General features: G+C 41.6%; 1 protein-coding gene across 2 annotated transcripts in view; it reads left to right on the forward strand.

The window, feature by feature from the left end:
- The window catches only part of LOC309709619 (ephrin-A5b-like), an 87911-nt gene extending 81914 nt beyond the window's left edge, over nucleotides 1–5997 (forward strand). For both annotated transcript variants that reach the window (XM_082538355.1, XM_082538356.1), the window contains one exon: nucleotides 1152–5997. In XM_082538355.1, coding sequence (XP_082394481.1) covers nucleotides 1152–1276 — 125 coding nt within the window. In that variant the 3' untranslated portion in view covers nucleotides 1277–5997. The remainder of the gene's footprint in view (nucleotides 1–1151) is intronic.
- Nucleotides 5998–14078: the final 8081 nt, after the last annotated feature.

The following is a 14078-nucleotide window of genomic DNA, read 5'->3' on the forward strand; positions in this document are numbered from 1 at the left end:
CCCACCAAACTGCAGCTTTTAGGCATTTATCAGTTGACTTTTGATAGCAGTTAGACATGACAAGGAGGCCTCTAAGCTAAAAAAAAAGGCAGTCGAAAACCATGACTCTTTCCTTCTCTGTTGCTGGTGGGACTTTCTTGGGCTCCATCTCTATATAAAACATTTGTAAAGCTCTTTCTGAATCATTTGTTGCCTTTTAAGATATTTCTGTCACAAAAGGGAAAACAGTGGTTGGAGACCATGGCCAAAATTATTGCCACCATTAGCAATGAACTCGCAATCTCATTGACTGTAAAAGACAGACTCAATCTGCTACCAATTTGTGGTTGAATTGGGTCAAGTTACAGGCAATCTGTTGGAGATTAAAATTAGCAATAATCGCAATTTGTATTAACCAGAAAACTATATTCAGTCCAACCAGAACCTCATAGATATGAAACAGAAATTCAGAAAATTCTTCATAAATAGAAACGTAACTTCTGCAGGACAGCAATTTAACCACACACGGCTGGTCTGCTAACGATTCATTAGTGGGTCAAATACACCTTCCAACCAGTCGCTGCAGGCCCCCCTCCCTGAGTCTGGTTCTACTGGAGGGCTCTTCCTGTTAAAAGGGAGTTTTTCCTTCCCACTGTCACCAAGCACATGCTTAAAGGTGCTTGATTGTTGATGTTTTATGTGCTATTGTAGGGTCTCTGCCTTACAATATAAAGTGCTTTGAGGTGGCTGGGCCATATATAAATGAAACTGTATTAACCTCCTAGGACCTGGCGTCCACATATGTGGACATCCCATTTTGGGTTATTTAGACCAAAATACTCAATTTTGCTCTACAAGGAAGGTCTACCTGATATCCACTTACGAAATTTTATTGAAATTTTAAACGAATATCCTCATATGTGGCTCTCATTTTTCTTAGAAACAAAAATCAGGTAAAAAAAAAATCTGGTAATTCTTTGTTTTTACATTCATTGGTTCCCAATATGCCCAAATATCAAAGAGAAATGAAAAATGCATGCCGTGGAAGAGTGCAGGTCTTAGGAGGTTAAAATACACAATCAAAATTTTGCATGAGGGAGCCTTCTACTCAAAATCATCACACAATTTCAGCTTTCCCTGTTAAGTGTGCATTTTCATCTGTTTGCTCTTAGATGGTGTCAGTCACGAGTCACCAGAGCCAGCAAGAAGGGATGTGAACTCCGCTGGACGGTGCCAGACTTCAGTTCTCCTGCTCAGCTCCACCCTCATACTCCTGGCTGTCATCTTGTCTTTATAGCAGCGAGATGTAGAAATCAGGGATGGACTGTCCTAACTGGAGCACAGGCCGCTCTACCCTGCAACCTCTCCCCTCAAGGAGCACTTTTAAAAGAAAAAATGAAATAAATAAAAAAAATTAAAACAAATCACTGACAATCTCTCATTACAAAGAGAGAGGAAGGGACTTCGGTGCTGAAGCCTTTGATGTTTTTTGACTTTGTAAAATGCCAACTAGTTTGATTTTTGACTTTCTGGCGAGTGCCGATGGTCGTGGCGCCCCAAGGTGAAAGCGTCTTTTACCTATTCGCCTCTCTACCATTTAAAGTATGCAGATATTACACCTTTTTTTTTGCATTTAAAACAAGCACAGAAACATGCTTTTAAACATATAAACACACAGGACACAATGTCTACACAATCAGTACACTTTTTAACGCGAATGGCAAAGAAGCACAGCAGGACCCCTCTGAAGTTTACAGATGAACTCTGTTTTTTGTTTTGTTTTTTACATTACATAACCTCCAACATGTAACATGATTAAATCTCACTTCAACGTGGAAGAAGATCCTGGAGCGGCACATCGGCAAAAAGGAAAACAAAGAAAGATGCTATTTGTTGGAGACTGTTGGTACAGGCGTGGAGGTACGGGGCGGGCCTTTGATGGATTAACCTCTCTCTCAGGTTAAAAGGGATGCATTGTCTCAGACTGTGGAGGACCCTTTATGAGAGATTTAAAAAAAGGAAAAAGTTAAAGAAGCACTCATCTTTTAGTGTTTGGATAGGAGGCAATTTTAATGGTTGATTAATGTATGTGTTTGTTTTATTTTTTAATAATTCACATAACTCAATTGTAGCAGCCAACACGGGTGTACAGTAAAATATTTGAATGGCGCGTAGACAACGATACGGTCTTTTGCCTGGCGAAATGTATTTTCCTATTTATTGTGAAGTCCTTGTGCTTTTTTCTGTTCTGGTTCAGTCTGTAAGTACAGTAGAAAGGCAATAAAAAACAAACACCCTTACCCGTTAAGTTAGTTTATATTACCCACAGTTAATTTGATACCATTAAACAAAAAAAAAAACAACCACACAGTTTTACGTATCTGTTTGGACTGCTCGCTGATGGTGGTTTTTAATTGTTTTTAACAAAGTCCGGGAAGAAGAGGGGAAAAAAAGTCTGATGTGCTATCAGGGTGTAGAAATCGTAGAATATTTGTGTTTGAAATGTCATTAAATGAATGTCACAAATGTAGTTTTACTGTTACACTATTGTTTTTGTGAATCACTGTCATAACACAAACTATTGTAAATAGAAGGCAAAGTTCCTACAAAGTTCAGGGATGTGTCCATGCCTAACATGAGGTCCATTTTTTCTTTGTTTCTAAATCAGGGAGAATTCTCTTCCCTAAAATAAAGTAGAAATTTTATGTGGCGAAAAAAGTTTCAGTGAGATGGTGGGCGAATTGCAAAGCAGGTGGAAGAAGTGTGCGTAGGATGGTCGGGACTGTGATTCATTTACCCTCTTTGATGTCGTGTAAAGTGGCATCTGTACAGAAAATACACCGGGGGCACCCTCGTACCAGTTATTTCTGGAATGAAAAAATCGACCACCAGGGGAGATGGAATAAACACGAGGTGGTGTCCTGTTCTCTTGGGGCAAACTGAAACTGACCTGAGAGAAGGGGGGAAAGAGACGAAGAGGGCGAGATGTGAAGAACTGTAGTGCCCCTGCTGAGATCAATAATGCTCTTCTATTTTCTCCTCATGTGGCAGGAACATGTGGTAAACAGATCCTACTGTCACATTCACTCAGCGCCAAATAACACAGCCTTGCTAATGTCACTGCTAAAGAACAACACCTGTACTGCCTGCTTGCTGGAAGCACGGGAGTGTTAGGGCCACTTTGGGTTAAAATAAACCAAGTTAGGGAAAGAAACTGAAGCTTTGGTAAGAAAAGATAGTAATTACATAGCATATTTTTTAGGTTCAAAGATGCAAATAAAAGAGATGCAAATATTTTATTTGACTGGCTCCTGTGCTAAATATACATCTAGATCAGGGGTGGGCCCCTGGCCCATTCTGGCCCGTGGCAAAGGAAACTAAATGGAAGGTTAAGTGTATTTTTACATGTTTTACAGCTTTTTCTATTGATAAAGACCCCCCCCCCTCTCCCACATACACACACACACTCACACTATAACATACAAAAATAGACAAAATATAAATGACAGAAAAGTTCCTGTTTTCCACAAACTACTTTAAAATTTTCATTTTTTGTCCAGTCCACAGTAAAAGAAAAAAAAAGACATTTTCTATTAATTAACAAAAACCTTTTCAATAATTTTACACATATAATGTAGTTTCACTGGTCCCCCCCACTTGAGTTGCCCTGGCTTAGAGATAGACTGCCCAGATTTATCTTGAATATAATGGAACTCAACTATGTTATCCTCAAAAGGCGCCAAAAATATACATCTAAAAAACTTGGCAGAAATTCTTTGCAAACCTTCTTTTGAGCAGCAACTATTTTTTTCAAATTACAACAGCCAGTTAAAGAATGCATGCAGTTAGCTAACATCAGATTCATCTGAGGCAGGTATGCCATGTCACGAGCACGTAATAAGACGTCACTTGCTTGCTAGGTGGTGTTTGTAGAAAGAAAATACTTCTTGCATAAAGTTTTTATTAAATAACCAGAAAGAGATACCTCTGGAGGTTTTCAAACATATACTTTTGGGACTTTTGTTTTAGTTCTGTTATAAATATGTGTATCACTAATATGTTGAAAAAGTTGGGCGACTGGGGTAATGATTTCAGTCTACAAGCATAAGTAGTGTAAGTAGTTAAATCTGGCCCTAACACTCCATTATAGTGCAGGACACCTGTGGCATAGAAGAAAAACAACAGTGTGTAACTTGTTGCATAGTTTATAAGTTGCTCCCTTAAATACCGAAGACAAGACCAAAAAAAATTAATAGCTTTGAGTTTTCAATTTGATCCTCTGTTCCTGGCAGATACAAGGACCACTCTTTCAGAATGGCTGGTAAACTGAAGCTGATGTTTAAAACTGGTGGAGTGTCCCTTTAAATTATAACTTATTTAATTTATAATTACTTCTGTGCACGGCTTCTGTGCTAAGACAACCATATTAGGGTTATCCACCCTCTATGATATCATACAGAACCAAAAGAGGAAAAACTCATCTGAAACAGTGTTTAGAGCAATCTGAAGCCTGAGCTTTGGCCTCACGTGGATTACTTGTACATACTTATGTCATTATTTGAATCTTTAGCCATGCTTCACGTGAGCACCCAACATTGTAATAGTTTATATGCATGACAGAAATGAAGAAAAAGCATATTAGGTCTTATTAAAAACTAAGCTAAGAACTTGAGACAGACAAGAATAGAGTATAAAAGCATTATTTTCAGGAGATTCAGGAAATTAATAGTTTGAGGTGAAAGGTTATTAATATAGCGGCACAACAAGTACGCTGCGCGTCTGAATTAGTTAACAGATTTCTTTTCTGTCATTTTCTTCAAGAGCTTAGTAAGATTTAAATAACATTTTCCTCCTTGGTCACAGCTTGGCCACTCGCCTCTCCATGAACATCAGTCCTGTTTTTTAAGCCTGGCCACCATTAAAAGTCCACTATCATTGAAATTATCGCCTCCTGCCACACCATGTTGAGAAACCCCTCGAAACAATCTGTTTGTTTTGTGGATACTGTGTATCCAACAGTTAGCGTGTTATAACACACAGTGTTAGATACTCCCTTTTTCTCGTCCCACACCTCTTTTAAAGGGCGATTTACCTGACATATTAACGTTCTTTGGGAAGAAAAATGTTTGATACAAAAAAATGCAAACTTTCATTTTATATGTCTTTTATATGAAGCAAGAAAAACAAACAAGAATCATCATTGCACCCACTATCTGTAAAATATGTTTGTGCAAATGTGGCACATATTGAACATGCAGTACGGTTACAATCATGACTCAAATGGCCTGACAAGAGTACAAATGGATGTCCAAGAGCTCGAAAAATTTGTGTTTCCTTTTGTTTTCTTAAACCACTCTTGTTTTTTTTTTTGTTTTTTTGTTTTAAATTGTTGCATCCAAAGTGTCTTTAAAGGTCCAGGATGTTCTTTATTTCCGTTTGCTTATCTACACCTCCAGCTGTTTCTGACATGTAACAACAATAATCAGTGTAAAAGCTCAATGTGTTAGTGGCAGAAGAAGACAGTCCCACTCAAATGCTGATGTTTCGTGTGTTTTTGAGCAAACTGTGCTGCGAGGAGGGCGGGTAACATGCTCTAACCTGATTTTGTTATAATGTAGCTTCAAGCTAACACCACTGTTTCTGTTTGCAGCATCTGTTTCCCATCCTCTGTATCTGAAATACAGATGTGTGCTTTTTTTCTTCTGTTGGTCCATCTAGCAGTGGGAAGCTTTTTGTTAGCCACAACTGTGTTTTCCCCTCCCCCAAGTAGACGTGGATGTGCCACCAAACTGCACATTTCTTTAAAACATTGTAGTAACTGTACCTTGTGCCTATACAAGTCCCATCCTCTCCTGTACTCATCTAAACTATTCTAATGTCTGTTTCCTGCTCAGTCCTTCACTAGATTTTTCTACAAAACTACAAAAAAAAGGCAATTTCTTTGTAAATACACGTGTTGGAGCAGCTATGACTAACTAAAACAAAAAAGATTTAATAAATATTTCTTTGTCGTTGTAATTATCGTGTCTGATTTGTTTTATTAATCATTATGGAAATGAGTGACAGCTTGTGAAACAGAAAGAACATCAAAAAGGCGTGAAAGCTTCGTCGCGGTAGCGCGAGCAAGCACTGGATGTTTGTCTTGGTTGTCGCTCGGTGCATAATCACACAGGCCGAGTCCGGGGGAAGTGGATGAACAGCTGTTTCTCCATAATCTGGAGGTAATTCAGTCTGAAAAAGCACAAAACAGAAACAGCTTCAATTAATCTTGCAGGGAATGTGCAGCGCTTTGGGGAGCTCTGCCAAGAAAACTCTGTCTCACACGCTCTTTTGCTCCTCACTCCGCTCTGCCTCTCCTGCTGTCTGACTTAATTTCTCAATTTCTGTCCTTCTTACCCTCTTTTTGTACCTGTGGTGAGTTTGCAACCTTTAACTGGCTCATTTCATATAATCTAGATCAAGGTTTTTGCCAAATTTAAATAACCTGGAGAGACAATGTAGGCAGGGTGTCTGAAATAAATCTTAACATTTATTTCATGGGAAATGCGTAAATATACCTAAAGGACAGAGTATCTTGATTACCAACATAGATTGCATATAAAAGATGGCTGTAGCTTCTGTGATGTCAGCCACTTGTTCGTAAATCCTGTTATGAAGTGTTTTCACCTTCACCTGGTGTTTTGAAACCAGATGTGAAGAGCGAGGGGCGGCTCGGACTGTGATTGGGTTGTTAGCCCAAGAGCACACCCTGGACAATCCTTCAAACTCTAATAATGACCAGAATTTATAAAACATTGTGTTTTATTCAGTATGGCCTGAAGCTAGAGATTTAACCAATAAACTCATCATGAAAGCATTTGTTGAAGTCACCCTAGACTGAGTATTTCCTAGACTTGGGTAAAAGTTAGGCCTAGGGTTGAGGTTGTCACCAATGATGACTCAGATCTTAATTATTAGTTATTATTAGTCTCTGTCTTCCTCTTCTCACCCCCAACTGGTTGCGGCCGCCCCTCCCTGAACCTGGTTCTGCCAGAGGTTTCTTCCTGTTAAAAGGGGTTTTTTCCTTCCTACTGTTGTCAAGTGCTTGCTCAAAGGGGGTTGGTTTGATTGTTGGGGTTTCATTATTCTAGGGTTTTACCTTTACGATATAAAGCACCTTGAGGCAACTGCTGTTGTGATTCGGTGCTATATAAATATAATTGAATTGAATCTTAGAGCAGAAACTTGTACAACCTTCTTTACCCTTAAGTGGGCCATACCAGTGAAACTCCCTTTGCTATCAGTGTAAATGCATTTCACTACACATTTAATCTGTGAGGTCTTAATACGAGTGCAATTTCAACAGTACGTCTCAGTTTTTCTACATGACAAATGTGTAAAACTACAGATAAAAATTCTGGTAGCTCAGTGGCTAGACAAATGTTTTAGTAGGTATTTCTACAGTATGCAGTGAAAAACAAGAATTTTTCTGTCTTCAGATTGTTCTACTACTATCCATTACATTACCTTGGAAAAGGTGAAGGACTCTATTTTCCTAGGTTTTACAGCTTTTCCAATTGACAGACCTCCTCCACTGCAATTCATACTACACCAAAGCCTTTCAGTGGGTCAGATTGGAGTCTTTGCCAGGCTGATTCTGGCACCCAGGCCTAATGTTTAACACTGCTTCACATGGACAAGCAGCAGTTTAAGGAAGTGCAAGACTAAATTTCTAAAGATAAGAAGTTCTGAGAGACATTTAAAATGCAGAAGAGGCAGCGGTGTGCAGTTAGTCAAGGTAAAAACTATCTGAAAGTTGCCTATAAAAAAAAAAATATATATATATATATATATATATATATATATATATATATATATATATATATATATATATATAAATAAAATTGTTAAGATAGTGCATTCACCTTTGACAGCGTGACAGTTTGCAATTAACCATCTAATATAAAAAGCCACACACAACCATCACCGGGCAGAGGCAAATGACCACAAGCAGGTATATATTTTTAATGTGCACATTTAATGAGACAGATTGTCATAAGCACTTCCCAGTGAGTCTAAAATGGCAGAAAAACTAACAAAGATATTCACTCTGACATTTCACATCTTTTGAATGTTTTTGGCTGGTGCACCTGCACTTCAGACATTACGTGTTTGACCTTTTTGAGATCTTCCCTCCTGTTGTTTTGGCAACTCATCAAACCACTGATTGGCAGACCTCTTCAGATTTGCAGATTTTTGCTGCTCATTGTTATTCAAACGATGATCCACACCTTTACAGACAGGCTGAGACTGGCATTGCTTTAGCCATGATCGCTTTGCAGTATTTTGGCTGTCTCCTGTGGCCTTCGCATTTCCTTACTGACAAACGCCAGATTGTGGGAATGTCTTGAACTGGACTTCCCACTGATATCCAGACTCTTGTTATCTTTGTTTTGGGTCTGAGTGAAATATATCTGTGAGACACTCACACTTCCTGTTCTGTCTGCTGTGTGCTTATGAACTGCGATTATAAGTAAGCCGTTATGAATATGGTGTCAGGACATAAACATGCCATCAGGAGTAACCAGTCTAGGATTCTGCTTATATTCTAACTCTTGTTGTATGATTACAGAGGATAAATCCAAGAACATGTTCACAGTGACGGGATTACCTACAGACAGATTCACTTTATCTGCCCAGCTGTTCCATAGATCAACTTAAGCTGCTAATTATTGTGAGGGATGATTTCTTTACAACTCACTGTATTTCCAATGCACCCCCCCCCCCCCCATTTTTTTTGTAATTAACAGCCTTGTTTTAGCATTTTAGCAGTTTTTAAACTGTCACAATGGGGGGAGATTTCAGTGCTGAGCATGAGCTCACAGTTGATCATCTGTGTGTAATCCTGGATTAAGCCACCTGAGAGAGTCAGGGAGGATGGGAAGAGGAAGGTTGAATGGGAAGCCCATTTCTTTAAACCAGTAAAGGCCTAGAAGCTGTTTTCTGTCAGCTTCTCTATCTGCAGCGCACCTCACACATCAGATGCCTTAGCAGGAGGTGGAAGGAATGTCACTTTCATTAACTCAGCTGTGATGATACCCGCTACCTTGAGACAATATCAGCCTCAGGAAGTGGAGTCTGCTAGTTTTTATTTAGTCTTCGAGCACTGGAGATAAAGTGGAGACTGAAATAGCGGCTGCAGTGGGAGCTCTCGTTTTCCGGATAGTCCAAAACTATTTGGACAATGCTCCTTAATATTTGTGGTTCACATAATGTTTTAGACAGTGCTTTACATAATTTGTGTTTTATCCTTTTCTGTTCCAGCGCCACAATGCTCAATGCCTTGCCTTCCTTATACTTGTTGATACCTTTTAAAACAATTAAACTCTGGCTGTTCTCTGTTACTCAGGCTCTCTTGTGCTGTGTGCATTTGGTGTTGCAGGAGATCCTATGTGGAAATGTGGGACATTTTACTGTCCTCCAGAAAGCAGATTAAGTAAAAACTTTCAATTTGTTAGCCCTGGAATAAGAGAAACTCTGGGTTTTCTTTCCCAGAAAGAGAGCTAACTTAAGCTCAGTGTCAGATGTGAGGATGCCTCACTGCTCACTGGTAGATTTGATTTTGAGGCAGTGAAACTCCCTTTGCTATCAATGTAAATGCTGAACCAGCTGATTGATTCATTCATGTAGTTGCTGTCAAAGCAAATGCCAAAGTGCAATAATTTGCAGTAGTTCATGTTTTTTTTTAAAAAAATACTGGTTTGTTGTTATATTTGACATGAGCCTGTCTGTCACTAATGTGAAATCTACACATGTGTTAACTTTCTGACTAACTCTGTGGACAGTAAAGCAGCTGTCAGGCTGTCAGCGAGTTCCCCTGCAGTGAAACGTTTAGTGTAGTGGTGGCAATCACTGTTAAAATAAAAAATAAATCTATAAGCTTTAGATGCATAACACACCAATCAATGATCAATCATTTGTTAGGCTGTCACACGATGTGGTCATACTGATGGAAGAATGTGTCATCTCAGCTGCTGTCTTAGGGATAATTTGAATATTTCTGTGGGAATTAGGCTGAAATGATTCTAAAACAGGACAAGATGTTGTTTAAAATGAGTTTTTAAAGGCTGCAGAGAGTCTGATTGTATAGTAACTGGATTTCTTGTTGAAACGTCAACACATTTAGTCATTAAAACATACATCAAACACCAAATTGAAAGGTGTAATCTATGAACAGTTAAAAACTAAACCTCAACATGGTTTCCTCTGAAAAAATCACCTAAACATATGCATGAAAACAGCCTGGACACAAGTTTGCTTGTGGACCTGTGAGATTAATCAGCAAACTTGTGTTCAGGCTGTTTTCCTGTATATTTTCATCTCCTCTTTCCATCATCTGCATTTTGTCCCCATCATGTTACAGTTCAATAATTAGATTTAAAAATCAAAGGTAAAATTTGGTAGGATTCCAGCTTCATCTAATAATGAAAATGAAAGTCGGGTAAATGATTGAGTGGATCACGCTGATTAAAATGACTCTTTTCTCCTTCCTCCTCCTTCCACATTCATATTCATCAAGCCATCCACATCCATTTTTGTCTCCTTGGCTGGTTCAGGGTCGCGGTGGGGCTGGAGCCTGTCCCAGCTGTAACACAGGTGGGGTGCACCCTGTAATGGTCGCCAGCCTGTTGCAGGGCGAACACAGAGACACAACTATTTACACTCCCATTCACACCTGATTGCATATCTTTGGACTTTGGGAGGGAACTTGCCCAGACAAGGAAGGGCCCGAGCTGGCCAGTGGATTAAAACCCAGGACCCACATCTCAGAATTGATGCGACTGAGAGTTCAATAAGGAGAGATCATTAAAGAATAGAATAACTGAACGTAATTGATTGAAAATAGAGAATTCTATTAAGCTATTTGGCATTAAGACGCCCTGATGTTCCATCATAGCTGTCATGGTCCTGGGTCGGTGACCCAGCATTTAAGTTTATTATTATCATTTTCCAGTTTATTATGATGATGATTATTATTGTTTGAGTTCTACGTGTTATCTTCGGTCTGCCTCTGAGTCTGCGTCTGTATCTCTGTCTGTCTATGGTGTCACCCCTTCTGGTTGTGAATCTGTCTGTTTAGTTCAGCGTCTTGTCTGGTTCCCTGTGTCTGAGTTTCCTGTTTTATTGTAAAGGTCTGTGTCGTATGTGAGTGTGCTCAGTTTAGTTTCCCCTGTCTCGTCAGCTGTGATTTCTCCCAGGTGTGTTCCCCTCCTGTCTCTCATCCCTTGATTACTGCCATCTGTGTATTTAAGCCCTGTGTTTCTCTGTGTCAGTGTCGCGTCGTACCCTCAACTTGCTGTGTTTGTATGTAATGTCCTCCAGCACCTCGGTTTAGAGTTTTGCTTTTGTAAGTTTTATTTTGTGAATCATTCCTCCAGCAATAAAGCTGCGTTTTCAGTTTATTCCCGTCTCCAAGAGTCCTGCAATTTTGGGTCTACCACTTCTGCTTGCCTGCCACACAGCCAACCATGACAGAACGACGCGACCAGTACATGGACCCAGCGGACTCATCTCGGGAGCGCGATCTCGCCCGCGTCATGGCCCTAATGAAGCGGATTTCCCACACAAAGGATACTAAGGCGATGCCGATCAGATTAAACGCTATCGGAACAATCCTCGAGGGAAATCCACATCTCTGCCAACTCAAGGGATTCATGAGCTTAATTGACGAGATGCACGAAGCCCAGGAGGTTCTTCAGGCTCGGGAGCTAGCGGCCTTTGCTCGTTCGCAGTACTCCACTCCGAGGCCTCCGCAGCAACAGCAGCAGCGGACGGAGTGGGCAGCGAAGCAGCGTAAGCTCCCTGCAACACAGCAGCAGCCGAACATGGAGCTTTCTGCGACACCACAGCGATCGCCGCGGCAGGATATCAACCCCTTGCCGCTGCCACCGAGTGAACTACGGACTCCGGTCTGCTCCGACTGTCGCTCGCCAGCCTCTTTCCTTGCGGCCATGTGGGCGCAGGATGAGGAGTCGGCCTCTCCGCCATCGCTATTCTCCTCTGCAGTTTCCACTCCCACTTCCAGGAGGAAACGGCACCGGCGCCATCACCATTCCTCGCTACAGCCGCACTCCAGCCCCTTCCCAGAGCAATCAGCAGCTGTGAGTAACCACGACAGTTTTTCCCACACTCCTTCTGGGAATGACAATAAAAAGGACTGTTTCTTCTGCTCCATCTGACCCTGTTAACCCCGTATCAGCTAAAGCTGCGGCTTCCACCCCAGAGACAATTAACCTCAGCTCTGAGAACATTAAGACTGTTTTATTCTCTGAACTGCCACCTCAAGAGACTGTTCAGTGTGTGCCCAAATGTTTCGTTTCTTGGGCTACTGACACTCATTTAAAGACTTCAAGTGGTAATGTTGTAGATATTGACACAATCTCCAGGGCCTCCCCAGAGTCTGAGTGTCCTCCCTCAGCAGACTCTGGACCACTAGAGGCTGAAGAGCCAGCATTTCCCGAGTCTTTTAAAAACTCCACTGAGGTAGTGCAGTCAGCTGCCCAGCAGTCATCACTTAGCAGTCCAGCCGCCCTCAGTTCGCTTAGCTGCCCAGCCAGAAGCTCACTTAGCTGCCCAGCGGTCCCCAGTTCAGTCCTCTGCAGCTCAGTCTCCTCCTGTTCTCCAGTCACTCGCAGCTCAGTCGACCTCAGTGCACTCTCTTGTATTGCCAGCGCCTCAGCCTTTAGCACGGCCTGCACCTCAGCCGCCAGCTCCACCGTCTATTCAGCCACCATCTCCACCCACTCGTTTTCAGGAGGAGGATGGCCCCACACAGACTTTCGTTGCTCCTCAAGACCTGGCTAAATTTGAGACTTTTACTCTCTCGGGGCCTCCCCAGAGGTTAAATATCAGCATTCAGTTAACTCTGGACCCCTGGACATAAAGAAGCCAGCGCAACCTGTTTCGTCCCTACCAGAGGCCGGTGTGCCTGCTGGTTCCGTTCTGTCCCTGCCAGAGGTCCCCACACCTGCTGGTTTTGTCCTGTGTGTTCCAGGGGCCCCTGTGCCCACTGGTCCAGCCTCCTGCTTCGTCAGCTGGGGGGCCCGAGGAGCCCGTCCAGCCACCAGCTGCTCCACCAGCAGCCGCATCCACGCCTGCAGCAGCAGCCGCATCCACAGTTTTCGTCCACGAGGCTGCCTGCAGGAATTGGTTCCTGTTTTATTGTAAAGGTCTGTGTCGTATGTGAGTGTGCTCAGTTTAGTTTACCCTGTCTCGTCAGCTGTGATTTCTCCCAGGTGTGTTCCCCTCCTGTCTCTCATCCCTTGATTACTGCCATCTGTGTATTTAAGCCCTGTGTTTCTCTGTGTCAGTGTCGCGTCGTACCCTCAACTTGCTGTGTTTGTATGTCCTGTCCTCCAGCACCTCGGTTTAGAGTTTTGCTTTTGTAAGTTTTATTTTGTGAATCATTCCTCCAGCAATAAAGCTGCGTTTTCAGTTTATTCCCGTCTCCAAGAGTCCTGCAATTTTGGGTCTACCACTTCTGCTTTCCTGCCACACAGCCAACCATGACAATAGCATAACTGAATCCCACAGGTGACAGGAATTAAGAAAGGACACTGTGGAGTCTAAACACTTGTGGAGGTAAAGATGACGAAGCACGTGAACAGGGAAAGGCAGAAGAGGAGTGTCAGGCAAGAAAATGATTGAACTAGAGCAGTTATGTCAGCATTGAGTTAGATAGCATGGGAAAGTGGACGTCAAGAGTAGACCAGCAACCAAACACCCAGGAAAGCAAATGAGTGATTACAGAGCTTCCTTACAGAACTTATTTACAAGCTTTACTTTGTTGGAGCTACTCTTAGAAACAGCATTCAAAACATTTTTGAATGCTTGCAGGGAAACATCTGGACAGGTCGTCTGAATCTGTTATTGCAACTTACAGTTGTGTTGTAAAGGGAAGCGACCACTAGTGCTCAATGTGTCAGCTCCTTAAGAGGACGCACAGCTGGAAACATTTTTAACTTGGGAAGCAAAGGATTGTTCGGGTCAAAATACATCCTTTTACTATCCTCCTTAACTATTGTGTTGTACTCAGAATTTGTGCCATCAGCCATATTTTT

The sequence above is a fragment of the Aulonocara stuartgranti genome (assembly GCF_965226115.1).
Source record: "Aulonocara stuartgranti genome assembly, chromosome: 7".
NCBI classification, from domain to species: Eukaryota; Metazoa; Chordata; class Actinopteri; order Cichliformes; family Cichlidae; genus Aulonocara; species Aulonocara stuartgranti.